At 41.1% G+C, this 17,185-nt stretch overlaps 1 protein-coding gene across 1 annotated transcript in view; it reads right to left on the reverse strand.

Moving 5' to 3' along the window:
• Positions 1-17,185, reverse strand: part of FAT1 (FAT atypical cadherin 1) — a 112,773-nt gene that overhangs the window by 46,649 nt on the left and 48,939 nt on the right. Inside the window, 1 exon segment of the mRNA XM_021694126.1 lies at positions 871-932. Coding sequence (XP_021549801.1) covers positions 871-932 — 62 coding nt within the window.

Raw genomic sequence — 17,185 nt, forward strand, 5'->3', positions numbered from 1 at the left:
TCTTCTGGCTCCCATGATCAACAGTGGCCTTTAACGTGCGGTGGAGGAAAGTCAAGAGGTTACACGTCTGCTCTGCTCAGTTTCCCTCTCCAAGGGAAATTCTCCCAACTGCCTCTTCTCAGCCTCTTCCTGGCTTGTAGGTCCTGGCACCCAGCAGTCGCATCACACCTGACCTCCACATGACCCTCTACCTTCCCCTCCACGTGATTCCTATCCCTGCTCCTGAAACGTGCCTACCATCCACCAGCAAACCAGTATACGGCAAGCTGTGTTTCTCCTTTCAGGGACTAGAAAGGCATTTTAAATTAGCCATGAGAACGAGAAGCCCGTCAGAAGAGACCATCTTAGAAAAGCACGTATCAGTCTTCAATCTTTTATTTCAGAAATGTTTAAAAATCACAAACTTTCTACAATTCAGTTTAAAATGCAAAAACAATGCAATTATTTAAGATCGACGAAAACCAGAAACCACAGCTGAATTAGATCTATTACTATCATAAAAATATCCCGAAAACAGAATACTAAGGAAAAAGATGAAGAAGGCATAAAGAAAAAGTATCTCTTATGTAAATGAAAAGGAAATATAAATAATATTGTTTCCAGTTTGTTTGCTCTGTATGTGCGCACAAAAACTAGTGTGGAACTTACCCAATGATCTTGGGTTTTGGGGAGAGAAGGGGATTTAAGGGGACATGAACTACACTCACAAAAGTTTCCTTTCCCTTTTACTTCCCTTGTTAATAATGACCAGGAGCTAACATAACAAAATCATAACAGTTATGAATACTAGTGACTGTGAAGAAGAACGCTCCTTCCCATGATATTTATAAAACTTTTAAATAAGTAAAAAAAAAAAAAAAAAATGCTTACTTCTAATATATGTTCATCTTGCTGCTCTCGGTCTAGTTTCCTCGATGTCGTCGTGATAAGACCTACAAAACGACAACAGTTCATTAATCCTTACAGATAAAGTCAACTTTGTAACTGACTCAAGTGTCACTGACACCACACTGAGTTTAAAAGTCTGAGCAAATCTCTGGATTCTGAAGGGGAAAAAATTATTAATCCAGGTTCAATTATTTTATTTACAAACAACATACTTTCTCATTTTAATGATTCTTTTTTTTAAAATTTTTTTTTCAAAGATTTTATTTATTTATTTGAGACAGAGAGAATGAGAGAGAGAGAGAGCACATGAGAGGGGGGAGGGTCAGAGGCAGAAGCAGGCTCCCTGCCAAGCAGGGAGCCCGATGCGGGACTCGATCCAGGGACTCCAGGATCATGACCTGAGCCGAAGGCAGTCGCTTAACCAACTGAGCCACCCAGGCGCCCCATTTTAATGATTCTTAAACACAGCAGACAAATGACAGAAGGGTGAAAAAAGTGGCAAAACTGAAATCAGTTACATTTTTTGTTTGTTCAGTGGTTTGAATAAACATCTTGTCAGAAGAGATTTTTAAAAAGATGAAGCTATCCAGGATTTCAGATTTCTCTAAATGCTGCAGTGATGAGTAACAGTTGACAGAAAAATCTTCTGTAACTATATTAAAAAGGACCACCGGAAAATCTAATGTTGACTATGATTTATTACCTTTGAATCATTTACCCTCATAAAGTGAAGAACGGTTATAAAAGTAATGTGATTTTCCAGGAAACACTGCTCAAGTATCAATTAATTTCCAATGAAAGAAAAAACATAAATACTCCTCAAAGAAACATTTTTCTATCAAACTAGAAAATCTATAGTTTCACTCTCTCTCTAGAACTTTAATAACAATCGGCTAAACTGTCAACATACGTTGGATCCTGGAAGGCCATTCAAACTGATTAAATATGTTCTCTACTTCACAAAACACAAACAAAATTCCCCCAACCGCTAAAATATCCTCTACAGCCTGTGTTGAATGAATCCAATGTCAGATTTAAAGCTCAGGTAAAACCTTACGTGGCAAGACAACTGCCAAGAACAACCTTTCTCCTGCCCAGCTTTGTGTTTTATTCCCCACAGGGAAATATTTCAAATAATTTATATTTAAGAACAGACTCCATCGCTATAATTGATTTCCCCTATTATCCTAATTTCAGGCAACTACCAATTAAAGGCTAGTCAAAATGCTTCTCTAAAATCTGTAAATGAAAGGTTCGTGTCTTCATTTAACTTGAGGTATTTTTCTTCCTCAAATAGTTACGAAGGATCTCAATCAACATTATCTTCCCCACAATTCAACGAAGCAACGTGCTCTTGTTAATAAGAACGACGAAAGGCTATATTGGAGACTAGAATCTGGGGTTTTTCCCAAACCATCCTTCTAGATTAAAGGGGTTCGAGGAAAATGCTTCACCGTGCTTAATGGTGTGAAAACGCTGCTTAATGTGGCGTGGGTTTGATTTTCCTTAGTCAAAAACCTTTTACAGTTAATCCCTCTTTTTTCCTATCAAAAGTTTACCATTTCTGATTGTGATTTTAAGGAGTTCGAGGAGGACAGGAAATCACTGGGATCAGTCCCCTCTAATTGTCCTAATGTGCCCATCAGAAAGTCGTTGTTATCAACGGTAACATCAAGGGCAGCAACTTGGCATGTTCACAGCAAAATAGTATCCTGCTTCGTAGAACATAATCATTCCTCGCACGAATATCCGAATATCCGTCAGCAAGTAAGTTTCTGCAGCAAGTAAGTAACTATCCATTAGCAAGTAACACTGGCCACTTTACAGTTTACTTACAGCACACCAGACAGCTCGCAAAGGAAGTGCCCACCTCCCTGCTACAAATTCAACATAGAGACAAAAAGCAAACCCAGGTTTGTAGTTACTTGCACTCTCCATATGTTTCAAGTTAATTCTCCTCCGTTAAGGCAAATGGAACATTAACTTCATTCGAGTGCGATGAATTCTCATGTTCCTCTCTTACACATTTTTTTAGCCTAGTTGCTGCTATCCACTCCTTACCCTCTCAGCTTGGACACCATTTCTGAGGCCTGCCCTGACAGGTGCGGCCTGGGGCCCTGCCGCTGAGCGCCGGGCTCTGACATTCGCTCTATTGTAAGCTCACCCCACAGTACTAGTCAGTCATCCCAAGGTCTTCATGAGAGCAGAGACTGCCTTCCTTGTACATCCTGGGCATCCTGCTACACCTCTGTTAGCCTAAAAAAATACTTAAACGTGTGAACACATGAATTCCTTAAAACCATAAAAGAGCAGCACTGAAAGTAGGTGTCTGAGTGACACACACGCAGAAACTGCATGTGGAAATAATGATACACATTTATAGCTTATACGTGAGCTCACAGAAGATGATTTAATGTGCATTTAGAGGCCAGGGGACACGGAGAGACACTGACCCCAAGTGCAGGGTAGCAGCCGGAGGTGGACAGATTCGGGTTACACCACAAGAGGGTGTGAAGAAAAAAAGAGAATGGTGGGCCAATCTCACGAAAGTAGGGGACGGCCATGTTTAGAAGCCATGAAGAAGCCGAGGAAGCATTTGGCTGAAAGAAAACCACGTGTCCCAGATGCCAGGGACAGAGAATCTGAGGGAGGAAGTCCCACCGCCAAGTACGCCAGAGAAGCTTAGAAGAGAAGCTAAAACGAGAGCCAGGGAGGCAAGAAGGAAGGAGACCAGGAAAGGGAGTTCTTTTACGAAGAGGAGACTGTTCTGCAGGCTCACATGGAGCGATGTTATGAGTGAGCACAAAACATGGAGATCTAGACCCGAGCTAAGCAATACGGTAGCCACCAGCCTTGTGTGGCAACTGAAATGTCAGTTACATGTAAAATAGCTCACGAACACAAAAGACATTTCAGACTGACAAGATGACCTTTTTTCCTAGATTCACAACACTCCTGCCAACAGAAATCCTACCGAAAGTGGCACTGTGTTCTTTTCCTAATACCACCCCTGGGGGAGGCTGGGCATGTGCGTTTGCGGGGGGGTGGCAGCAAGAGGTGCTGTGCCCCCTAAGAGAAGGGGAAAATTCATGCCTCTTGTGGAATTTGCATACAAAATGAACCCTAATGAGAAAACACAATTTCCTAATGAAGCAGGACAGTACCAGAGGAAAACTGTGGATACTCCTGGGAAGTATGTTTTACCTTACAGCAGTGGACCGCACCACGAGCCACTCAAATATGCCGCCCTCTGGCCACACCAACTCAACGGTGGAATTCGTCATGCATCTCACGTTCCTTTCCACTTTAATTCTGTACATCTCAATGCTGCTAATCCTCCTGCCTGGCCTACTCGACAAACACCTGTATCAAAAGATGAATCCAAAGTATACTTTTCCTAGAGCTACCGTACGACCCAGCAATTGCACTACTGGGTATTTACCCCAAAGATACAAAAGTAGGGATCCGAAGGGGTACGTGCACCCCGATGTTTACAGCCCCAATGTCCACCATAGCCAAACTGTGGAAAGAGCCAAGATGTCCATCGACAGATGAATGGATAAAGAAGAAGTGGTATATATATACGATGGAATATTATGCAGCCATCAAATGAATGAGATCTTGCCATTTGAAACGACGTGGATGGAACTGGAGGGTATTATGCTCAGCAAAATAAGTCAAACAGAGAAAGACATATATCATATGACCTCACTGATATGAGGAATTCTTAATCTCAGGAAACAAACTGAGGGTTGCTGGAGTGGGGGGTGGGGTGGGAGGGATGGGGTGACTGGGTGATAGACACTGGGGAGGGTATGTGCTCTGGTAAGCGCTGTGAATTGTGTAAGACTGTTGAATCACAGACCTGTACCTCTGAAACAAATCATACACTATATGTTAAAAAAAAAAAAAAAAAGAAGAAGATAGCAGGAAGGGAAGAGTGAAGGGGGGGAAATCGGAGCGGGAGACAAACCATGAGAGATGATGGACTCTGAAAAACAAACTGAGGGTTCTAGAGGGGCGGGGGGTGGGGGGATGGGTTAGCCCGGTGATGGGTATTAAAGAAGGGCACATACTGAATAGAGCACCGGGTGTTATACGCAAACAATGAATTATGGAATACTACAGCAAAAACTGATGATGTAATATATGGTGATTAACATAATAAAATAAAAAAATACAATCTTAAAAAAAAAAAAAGTATACTTTTCCTACATACCCAGGACATGTTATTAACCCTGTAGGTATTAAATATCCCAATAAGTATATCCATTTCTTTCATTTTAAACAGTTGTGCTCATCTGTAATGTTTAATACAAAATCCCAGGAGGACATATATTTGATAGAAACAGCACAATGATAGAAACAGCACAATACTTCAGAGCTAGAGAGAAACCTTCAAGATTATCGAGCCCAGCTGCCTGAGCCAAAGAGAAGTTAAACCGTCTCAAGGCCACCAGCAGCAAGTCATTATCAGAGGCGGGATTCGAGTTTAGTTCTCCCGAGGCCCTGATGAGAGTGTTTGGGGTTTCTTTTCCTCCCCATCACCTCACACTGCATAATTTCCTGCACTTTGGTATTTCAAGGATCCATAAACTCTGAACTACGACTTATATAAAGTTTGAGAGACACACACACACACACACACACCAGCAAGTTAATCATTATTCATGTAGTAGGTCAAAAAAGCAAATCAGAAAGTAAAATAGAGTGGACAAAAGCAAGAAAACGTACGTTCAAGTGCTGCCTTTGGTAACTCTGTGCTTTATCTTTTCTGCGGAGCACTATGAAATTAAAAATAGAAATGAAAAGAGAGAAAGTTTCTTTCCTTGGCCTAGAAAAACATCACATTGTGTAGACCAATACTATTACAAATGTAGGTGAACTGAGGTAGCAAATACATAATCAACCAGTAGCAGCTACCAATTTACCCCAAAAATGTATGTAAAACTAAGAAGCCAACCTTTCCTGTGTTTGATGATCATTAAAAAAACTATTCATAGCTTTCCAAGGCCACATTAGAATTTAGAGAATCCATTTAAGAAAAGAATGTTAGATTAATGTTTCAATATAAAATTTTACTCTTTGACATTTCTTATAAATCCATACCAAAAACCATCTCCAAACTTCCCAGAGTTGAAGAGATCAAATGGACGTCACAAAGCAGGTAGCACAGGAAAGTGAACAGCAAAGGATTAGTAGGTGAGGATCATGTGAGACAGTCCACAAAGGAGGAGCTATATTTAGGTATTCTTTCAACTGTTCTGTGCGGTGCACTAAGAATGCAGAGATGATTAAGACAGAGTCTTGTTTTCACGAGACAAGGGTGAAGGCAAAGACCACATTCAGGAAACAACACAAAAGTTAGACTAGAGTGTAGGGTTCATACAGAACACAGGGAGAAAGCAAGGGCCCTGTATTCCAAGAAAGCTTTAACTTGGCAGGATGATGAGACACTTACAGTCTAGCCATCTACTGTTCCAGCAGACAACCAGCCCACCACTCAATATGCAAGTGAGGCCACCCAGGACCGGGCAGCCTCAGAGCCGGCCAGCCAAGTGACCACCACTGCATGAAAGACGGGTCAGGCCTGGACAAGACCAGACTGCCCAGCAGAGTCCTCCACTAAACGTGGTTGTTTTAAGCCACCAAATACTGGGACGGTTTGCTACACAGCCAGAGCTAAATAATGCATCCGATGACCTCATCTCCAATTGTTATCGGACTTACTACATGCCAAGGTATTGTGCTAGGAGCTTTAAATAAATTATCTCATTTAATCCAGATGTATATAAGTGGTGATATCTGTATCATAAAAAATAAATTTTAACATTTTTACTGGCTCAGAGAGATTAGATTGCTTACTCAAGGTCTTTCAACAAGGTGGGGGAGTTGGGAGTTCAATACACCCAGAGCATCAGAGTCTGAAGTCCACGGTAAGAATGAGAGAAACGTGGAGAGGAACTGAAAGATTTGGTTCTATAAAAAATGGTTTGAAGCATCAGTGCTGCAGATGTAACTAGATAAAAGCCAGAGAAGAAGGAGGGGGAAAAAATTTCTGAATAGGATTAAGGTGCAACCACAATGAGAGCACAAATACTGGTGATCAGTGATAGGAGTTTTTAAAGAAACAACACTGTGGGGGGGGGGGAAGTCTTGGTTTTAGAGGGAAGAACATATGGCCTTGTGTTCACCTTGCTTGGCAGGAAATTTACTTTGAACCATTTCCCAATTACTCTACTTGAGAATAAGCAGAGGAAGGGGAAAGATCATGGAATGGGGGAAAAAAGTCTACTCCCCTAATTCACATTTCCCATTACTCTGATTATTTTCCTCTAACCCCTGCAACTACTTTGGCTTTTGTATCCTTTTGCTCATTTTATAATAGTGCATGAACTACAGCAACATATATTCTAGAAAAGCAGGTGTCCAGCAGAACTTTCTGTGATGGGCAAGTTCTTCAATTTGCACTGTCCACTATGACAGCCCCTAGCATATGTGGCCACCAAGCACTGGACATGTGGCTGAATTTTTAAGTGGGCTTAAATAATTTAAATAGTCACAAGTTATTTCTGCTCTTTTAGGGAAGATCCAATTTTCAAAGTATCCCTATCAAAACCAAAAACTGACCCCTATAATACCCAAGATCTTGTCCTGTGGTTAGAATTTGAAGCAGTCATTCAATGGCAAATATATTGGCTATCAAAATCTAAATTCTGTAAATATCGGTCTTAAAGAGTGAAAAAGTGAACGTGTCCAAGATTCGGACATGCCACTGCCACCACTCCACAATGCTTCCCCCTTCCTTACATCCCTTCCCTTTCACTAGTCTCCTTTCTCACGGGCTCAGCTGGGGACGAAGAAACCTGGTCCTTGCTGGTAGTTTACAGCTTTACCTAAACACCTAAAAATCAAGTCTCTGTGTTTAAAGACTTTGGGGGGGTGGGGGGGAGAATCAATATTCTACCAACTTATGTTTTTGGTTTCTGATGATTTCTAAGAACTAAAAATTAACCAAGGACATGTGTGTTCCTAAGCAGTGATGATGTTGTCATAGGCTTACTAACTCCAAGTCACCCACTTGTTCAGTCTGTTTTAAAAGTTATTCAAACTATTTTTTTCAGAACGTCTTCCCTAAACATGTCACTCTGAGACACACATATAAAAGCCATGTCCTTGAAGGCATGCAATTCATTTAAGGGAAATAGCTCTTACACCTAAAAGGTACAGACAAGTATTAAACTATGGTCTCACAGCTCACTTTTTAGGCAACCTAATGGTGTGCTTCCAGGGATCCGGCTCTGGACTAAGCATTTTATATAGGTCATTGTCGATGAATAATCACAGCAACCCCACAGGGGAGCTACTAATAGACTATATTAAGATATTTGAGGCTTTTGAGGGGTAAAGTCACAAGGCTAGTAAGTGGCAAAGCAGAAGATGTGACCCTAAGTCCATCTGACCCCAGAGCCCAAACTCTTAGCTCACACAAATAACTCTTGAGTGTGTAGATCATAATTACCTAAGTTAATATGTATAATGATCACACCACAAAATTCTTCAGTGAACACACAGGAGTGTCTTACATTATTCTAGGATTACCTCTAGGCATCCAGTCTGGCTCCTTTTGTGGATGTCCTCAAGACTCTGTATCCTTTTCACAATGGTTTACTAATCACAGCAGTATTGTGACTAGCCCTTGACTGTAGGCATGCAATTTAGGTCTATTATTTTCAACCGTTTTCTCCACTGATTTTGCTGAAACACTTTAATATATTCTGTTCTTTACTAAATTTAAGAACTTTAATGTGGCATATCTGGTGGTAAAACGAGTATTTAGTTTAAGACTTAGGCATCTTCAGTGAGGACACGGTGGTTTCTTGTGGAGTTGTTACTACCACGATCTGGAAATCTGATTTCTACCTTTCTACTTCCAACCCCTACCTTAGCAAGGATTGCTCCCAGGACATTCAGTGTGCTTTAAGAATCAGCAACACTATGCACAATTAAAATAAAACCATAATACCCCAGTGAGTAGGCTATAAAAACAACATTGCTCAAGCAAGTTAGACAAGATTACAAAAACTAGAAAGGTAATATACGTATCTATGATACGTAATATGTGTACACACCTTCATAAAAGGCTAAACCCCAAATTACTAGTGGGTGCCCTCTGAGAAATGGAACGAGAGCCAAAGGAAGAGAAGAGAAGGTACTTCCACGTTTTACTTAATACAGTTCTTTATTATGGAAATCTTTTATTTTTAACAAGTGTATTATTTAAAGAAATTTAAACATGAAAATAGTTTAAAAAATCAGTGTGAGAAGACAGAAATGTTTATTGGTTGAAAACTAATTTAAGGCTGGAAGGTCTTAAATAAAGGATTTGCTTTTTAAATCTGGAGTATCCAGCCACATATATAATAAAAAAATAAAACTTAGAAATACGACAGTAGTAGATCTTTTATCATTTTTCCCAATACTTCCTTTTATAGAGAGAGGGGAGAGACGGAGGGAGAGGGAGAGAGAGAATCTCAAGCAGGCCCCACACACCCAGGGCAGAGCCCGATGTGGGGCTCAAATCCTACAACTCATGAGATCATGACCTGAGCTGAAATCAAGAGTCGGAGGCTCAAGCGACTGCGCCAAGGTGCCCCTCTAATACGTTTTTTAAACAAAAATTTAATGAAGTGTATCATACTTCCTAAAATGTACTCTTACTGTAAAAACTAAGCTTGCTAGAGCCAAAGGGTGTTTTAAAAGGAAGGGGAAGCAGGCTCTCAGTTCTGGTGGGAACCTCTTAAACCAGTTTGAGAACCACACGTGAGGTAAGTCTTCTATTTAATTAATAATATAAAATATGCAATATAAAATTGTACATCAGTTTTATCTTTATATTGTTTTTCATAGTCTTTCCTCCCCCACAGTAATAGTGAAATACAAAAATGCCTAAATATTTTTCAATAACCCTATTAATAATTATAAATACGAGCTTAATGCCTATAAAATATAAAGTCCTATTAGGAAGTTGTTTCAACTAAAGACCAAGATAGAAAAAACCCTTTTATTCTGAATAAACCAGAAAAATTTCTCGCTGCCTTTTTTCCCCCTCTCTCTTTTTTATCTTCCTCACTGCTCTTTTAAGAGTTCATTTAACAAGCACCACGGGCCTCAGGGTACCATGAGAATAGTAAGAGAAAATGTTTCAAAAACCATCTACCGAGTAAAATATTCTTTGTCAGAAAAAATTTACCTGTGCTTGCCCTAGATTTGCCACAACGATCCTTTCTAGTTTAGCCATAATGATCTCGCATTCCTCTGAAATATATTATAGGCTAAGAAAAAAACCAAAACAGTAAAATGCCTACTAGCAGGAAAAATTAACATAAACCCTACAAAATAAAGAGAGAAGATATGAGAGGTCAGAAGTTAAACAAAAGCATTTTAGAACTTTATGGGGTATGCGTGCTAAATTCTGGGCTCCTGGATGATTTTCTTCTTTTTTAACTTCCACGGTGCACTACTAAAATACAGCCTGCTTTAAGTTCATTAAGCTACTAAAGAACTACGAGGACCAATCACGTGTACGAAACATCGGGGAGGAAGCACACAGTTAGTACATATTCTTTTTTTTTTTGTTTTTAAAGATTTTATTTATTTATTTGACAGAGAGAGAGACAGCGAGAGAGGGAACACAAGCAGGGGGAGGGGGAGGGGGAGAAGCAGGCTTCCCGCTGAGCAGGGAGCCCGATGCGGGGCTCAATCCCAGGACCCCAGATCATGACCTGAGCCGAAGGCAGCTGCTTACAGACTGAGCCACCCAGGTGCCCCTTTATTCTCATTTTTTAAATGAAGTATTAAAGCCAGGCCAAACAGTGAGACAGGGAAGCATGAGACAGTAACCACAGAATGTCACGTAGTACATGCCTGTCACTCAGTAAACGGTTTTCCATAGAACATTCTACCTCACAGATCTGTTCCCAACCAACTTTAGGAAAAGGAAAATGTGGGGCACCTGGGTGGCTCAGTCGGTTAAGCGTCTGCCTTTGGCTCGGGTCATAATCCCAGGGTCCTGGGATCGAGTCCTGCATCGGGCTCCCTGCTCAGCGGGGAGCCTGCTTCTCCCTCTCTCTCTGCTGTTCCCCCTGTGGGTGCTTGCTCTCTCTGCCGAATAAATAAAATCTTAAAAAAAAAAAAAAAAAAAAAAAGGAAAGAGAAGAAAAGGAAAGAAAAAAAGAAAAAAGAAAATGAAAATGTTCTCAGAACAAGGCTGATGACTGCAGTTTACAAAGATCCCAGCTCGAGTCCTGAGGACTACCACGACGTGGGTAGACAGAGGGTACCGCAGGCAGAAGGGAGGGAACCTAGACCAAAGATAGCATTTCTCTGCTCCAACTTTAAAGACTCCCCTTCCAACAGGTGAAATGAAAACCATTTGAATTCCACCATTTTTTAAATCTTTGTCAACAGTCAAGGGAGTCTGAAGCAGCAACCGCACACTCGGTACCACATGTGGTTCCAGGACGGATATAATAAATGAATACGGGTTGGTCCCAGCCCTCAAGCCCTAAGCCAAGACTGAATGCCCACCCCGAGCCGGCAGACAAGCACCCACGTTGACAAGGCAGAGTGGACTTGGAAAGACAGGCAGGGAGGCTGGGCATTGCTACCCCAGCCCCATTCTAAAAATACAGATCTCCTTCTAGGCCGAGAGAGAACGCTCCCTTTCCCTGAGACTTATCACTCCACATGCATCCCCTTAGAGCTTCAGACCATGAGCTCAGAGACCCTCTGCGGGACTGCGCCGTCTTTATTTAGGTGGTGCTGGAAGACCGCGTGTAACCGCACCCTGTCAAGCCCCCCTGGCAGCCGCGGCCGTCTGAGCAGCTACTGTGTGTCACTCCGGTCCTGGTGCTGGCAGAAGTAGGCTCAGAGCCAGGAATGGAATTCTGTTCACAGGCTGTCAAGGCTGTCAAGGCTGCAAAGGTGCTCGGAGCTCACTCCGCTCAAGTTTTCGGAGTCCCAGAGAAAACCCTTAGAAAATGAATCAAACGACCAATCTAAAGTCACACACAGGTAGTGGCTGGGTAGGAATTTATACCAATTTATACCCTGACGTCTCCAAGACTTCTCTTCTGGCTTTAATGCTATTTTACTAACTGTTGTTTCTTGTTGAAACCTCATGGTATTAAAACCTAAGGTAAACACAAGATCAAAAGCCAAACGCAATTTATTGGGAATTGCCTCCGACATTCCTATAAATGTCAGACAGAGCAGAGGCAGAGAGGGAAAGAAACCCAACCCATTTCATAAGGTTCACATCACGTTGACAAAAAAGGCACGTAAATGGAAAATCTTAGAATAGTGGTCCTTAAGGTAATTTTAACAAAGGATATTCAGCAACATATGGGGGGAAAAAAAAACAACCCAAAATACCCCTTAATAAAACTTATCCTAAGGATTCAAGATTAACAGATTTTAGGAGGAAAAGCATATCTACTTCAACATGTGCAAAAAAGGCACTGAATAAAACTTTACTTCTTTCAGGCTCTTTCTTTTTTATTTCACTCTAAAATAAAAAATAAGCAGGAGGAACAGATAAGAAAAATCTTTTAAAATATCTGCATGTCTTTGGCAAAAGACCACAAATAGGTAAACTTTTTTTTTCCCCTCCTTAAATGAATTCCTGCCTTTGTAAAGTGACTGGCCCTTTATTTCCTTCCTTTGTGGCTATCAAATGTTACCGGAAACCCTTGGAACTTGTTTGCAGCTGTAGCGACTTCCTATTGCACTTTGTTCAGACTCCGTTCCAGCCACCATAAAACACCACTGACTTTGACGAGGAAGAAAAAAATATATATATACAGAGAGAGAGAGAGAGAGAGAGAGAGGCCGTGTGCTACTGGACTGGAACACGGATGAGTACCCAGCATACCCGCAAACCTGTGAGTCACAGAATTTTAAGTCTTCACCACACGTTACGGATTACTAACACATAAACGACACACACACGCACATACACACATATATGTATGTATCTGATTTATATGAACACCACCAAATCTATCTGTAATCAAATAAACGTCTCCTACTGAACTTAAAATAATTCTACGTTAAATAGTCCATCCTACATGTAAATACATGAATGAGAAACAGGGCCCTGTATAAAGTGGTCCTCTACAAAGCCCAAGAAGCTGTCACCTGGTACTTGAAGCCATAAATTTCTTAACTCAGAATGAGGGAAGGAGAACAAAAAACAAAAATGGAGGAAGTGGTCAAGATTTGATAAGTATACATACAGTCAACTCTGAGAGCTGGAATTTCAAGCTCTGAAATACTTTTAACAGGATACAACACCCTCAAGAAAAAAAAAAAGTATGAGAATCTCAAAACCTGGAAATATTTTTTAATGAGAAAGTTTTTTTCTCAGAGGAGATCTAATAGTCTGTCATCAACTTGCTAAATCTTACCTGAGCTTTTGACTGTGATAATTAATACCCTAACTACTATTCTTTGAAGAATAATTTTAATAACCTGGAGAAGAAAAACACAGATTGTTTTGTAAGTATTCACTGCTTAGCAGTGGGGAAAAATCTCAATTTTTACTTGATCAAATAGTCTACCCTGAGAAATAAATCAACAACTTAACTAGTCCAACCAGTAAATACTTCAACATATCAGGAGCCAGAAAGCTACCTCAACCTGTTTTTGAATGGCTTGCAAGCTAAGAATGGCTTTTACCATTCTTAAAGGGTGGGGGGGGGGGGGGGACACAAGAAGAATATATTGAGATACATGAAAAATACATGAAACTCAAATTTCAATGTCCATAAATAAAGTTTTATTGGAACACAGCCGTGCCGTGCCCATTCATTTGCATTTTGTCTATCACTGCTGCTTTCACTCAGTGACAGAGACAGGATGGCCTGCAAAGCCTAAAATATTTATTACCTCGCCCTTTACAAAAAAAAGTTTAATGTTCCTTGCAGTACATGGTTAATGAAACTAAGTTTAAACATCTAGTGCTATTTAGGAACTTCATGCTTTTTGGTCTAAAAATATTACAGAAATAAGATTAGCCTAAAAAGCAACCATTATGTCATGCAGGAATTCCTCAATACAAAGAACAGAGAAGGTACAGAGAAGCTGGCGCCCAAACCATATTTACACCCCAAACCCAAGGGCACAACGAGTGAACGTGGGAGAGACCGTGCTCCCAGAAGCAGGAGTTATGGAATTTGTCTTTCTGGCGCCAACCCCCAGGTGACCTTTACCTCTCTGAAGTCGTAGAACTATTTGTAAAATGGGAAAAAAATACAAATGGGGAAGACAGCCAACTCTTGGTAATGTTGGCGGTCTCTAGCCGCCTCACAGGGTTTTTCTTGTAAAGTATGTGAGATTGCTTGTAATCTATAAAGCACAATGCACCTAATACATAATAAGCTACACTTGTCACTGGCTCTCTGACTCCTAATGGAAGTTTTGTTCCAGCTTGATCTAAAAGTGAGGTCAAGGGACGGCGGCAGGGTGGAAGAGGGGTCCAGGAAAGATCAGAGAACAACACAGAAGGGGACAGAAGGGAGGCCACGGTCTGCTGGTTTCTCTCTGGCGGTCTTTCTCAAGCTCGAATCTCAAAGGTAATAGGCATGAGAGCGCCTGATGGAAATCAGCCGAAAGAGAGAGAACCAGCAGGACTTACAAGCTCCAGATCCAATAATGAGATGAGATCAGCCTCCAAAGGAGGTGACATTTTAGCTCTACAGAACTGATAAAGGAGAAGCTAAGAAATAGCTGAAAGCCTCAAACTTGTTTTTAAACCATTTAAAATCCCAAGTGGATGGAAACGGATCCAAAAGCTGTCAAAGAGCCTAAACCCTTTTAACTATGCACATGTAGACACACAGAAATCACATCCACTCACACGCATATATTCAAAAAGAATGCCTCTACTTTGACTTAACATTTCTGATGCATTTATTTTTAACCATAAAAATTGTTTTCAGTGTATTTGTTCCCAAACAGGAAGATGCACATCAACAGATGAGAAGATATAAAAAATATATTTACTAGACAGCATAAAACCAGTGGATCAGCAAAGTGGATGGTGAAATTGACACAGATATGCACATATATTCCTATAATACGGTGGCAAAGTCCATCGATAAATAACACCGTTTTCCTAAAGCACAGCATCATCTACTATGGTTAAGAGAAAAACCCAAGATGAATATCACTATGGGTCCGATGCCAGTACCTGTTTAGAAAAAGAAAAAAATGTCTTCTTGCTTGTATAGGAGGGAAAGAAACTGCAGATACTAGTTGCCTCCAAGTGTTTCAAAATGATGATTTTATTATTCAAGTATGGCCAGGCCAGCAAGTCAGGAGACCAGGGTCACTGAAGAGATGGTTACAATTCCCAGAGAGGGGACACGCCGTGCCACACCATGCCACAGGAGGGCACCCCAGGGACGCACCAGGTTGGCCAGGAGGAAGGAACGAGGAGAAAGCCTGGGCAAGAGATTTTGTTGTGGGTTCCACAAAATACACAAGCAAAGCAGCAAAAGCAGCTTTAGGACTGGCTAGTTAGAATTATTTCAGTGGGCCCTGGAGCAGAGAGGGCTGTGCTGGCTATCTGGTACCTGAGCCTGGGATATGAAGGCAGGTGGACAGACAGGGGCTCGGATAAACAGCAGCTCTATAAAGGAAGTGACTCCAAGTACGGGTTCCAGATTGGCTAGTGTGCCTACAAAAAGTGGGTCCTTTGCTATCTCTAAAGCCGGCTAGTCCCGTGAGGGGGTCAGGGGGGCCGTAGACACGAGAGCAGTAAGGATATAGAAAATAAAACATAGTTAACATATTGAGGAAGAAAACAGGGTGTCTATGGAACTTGAAAAGGAACAAAAATTTTCACTGGATGTTTTTTGTAGCTTTTGAATTTTGTATTCTGAATGCATTGCCTATTTGTAACCAGTAATGTAATTTTTGAAGTATGTTATACACACGCAGGCATGCACGTACCACACATATTCTTTCCAGTCCTGGTAAACAGAATACAGTGATAATGAATGGTACCAGCCAGAACCTGAGAATCACTGTTCTGGGCATTAGGTACAATACCGTGATACAATTTTGTGGACAAAAGTGTACAGTGATATGTATTTCTATAAACTCTAGAAACACACCCAGGATGTTGCTAAGTTTCTGCTTAAGATAAATCTAGAAACTCAATTTTCACTCCTTAAAACACACACACAAAATGGTTAAGAAGACTCCTGCTACTTATTACATAAGGTTTTAAAGGTATAGACATATTTATGGCAGTTCTAAATTTAATAAGCCCTTTTTTTTCTTCAATTAAAAATAGTTGTGGGGCGCCTAGGTGGCTCAGTCGTTAAGCGTCCGCCTTCGGCTCAGGTCCTGATCCCAGGGTCCTGGGATCGAGCCCCGCATCGGGATCCCTGCTCAGCCAGGGGCCTGCTTCTCCCTCTCCCACTCCCCCTGCTTGTGTTCCCGCTCTAGCTGTCTCTCTCTCTCTGTCAAATAAATAAATAATAATAATAAAAATAGCTGAACTTCTGCTTCCAGCCAGGAGATGAGATTTACCCTCCACCAGGAAACAAACGAACAAAACGGACAAAATAAATGAAATAATGGCTTATGGGATACCAGGTATCAGACAAAGATAGCAAGCCATCCCTGAGAAACAAAAGGAGGCAAGACCTACAAATGTCCCAGCTTAAGAGCCTCAAAAGTTTCCAGACCGCTGTCCACTCCCAGGCGAAAGCAAAGAGAAATGGAGGTATATGTCCGCATGGAGACTTATTCTCAAATGTTCACAATAGTTTGTAATAGCCATAAAGCGCAAGAACACAAATGCCCATCAACAGGTGACCGGATAAACTGTAGTGCACACCTATGCAAAGGATATTCAGCAATAAAAAGGAACATACTTTTGGTACTCACTATAACATGCGTGAATCTCAAAGTAAATACGCTAAGTGCAAGAAGCCTTACCAAGAAAAAAAGAGTATACATTCTGTGAGTCTATTTCCATAAAATTTTAGGAAATGCAAACTAATACGCAGTGACCAAAAGCAGATGAGTGGTTGCGTGGGGATGGGGGCAGAGGGGAGTTGGGGGTATACAGACAGGCCAGGGAATCTTCTGGAAGAGACGGACGTGTTCACTGCTTGCGTGTGGGAATGGTTTCATAGCCGTACTGCTACGTCAAAACTTATCAAATGGCTGACTTTAAATACGTGCCAGTTATACTTCAATACAACCTTTTAAAAATAAA

Source organism: Neomonachus schauinslandi, chromosome 2, assembly GCF_002201575.2.
Source record: "Neomonachus schauinslandi chromosome 2, ASM220157v2, whole genome shotgun sequence".
NCBI lineage: Eukaryota > Metazoa > Chordata > Mammalia > Carnivora > Phocidae > Neomonachus > Neomonachus schauinslandi.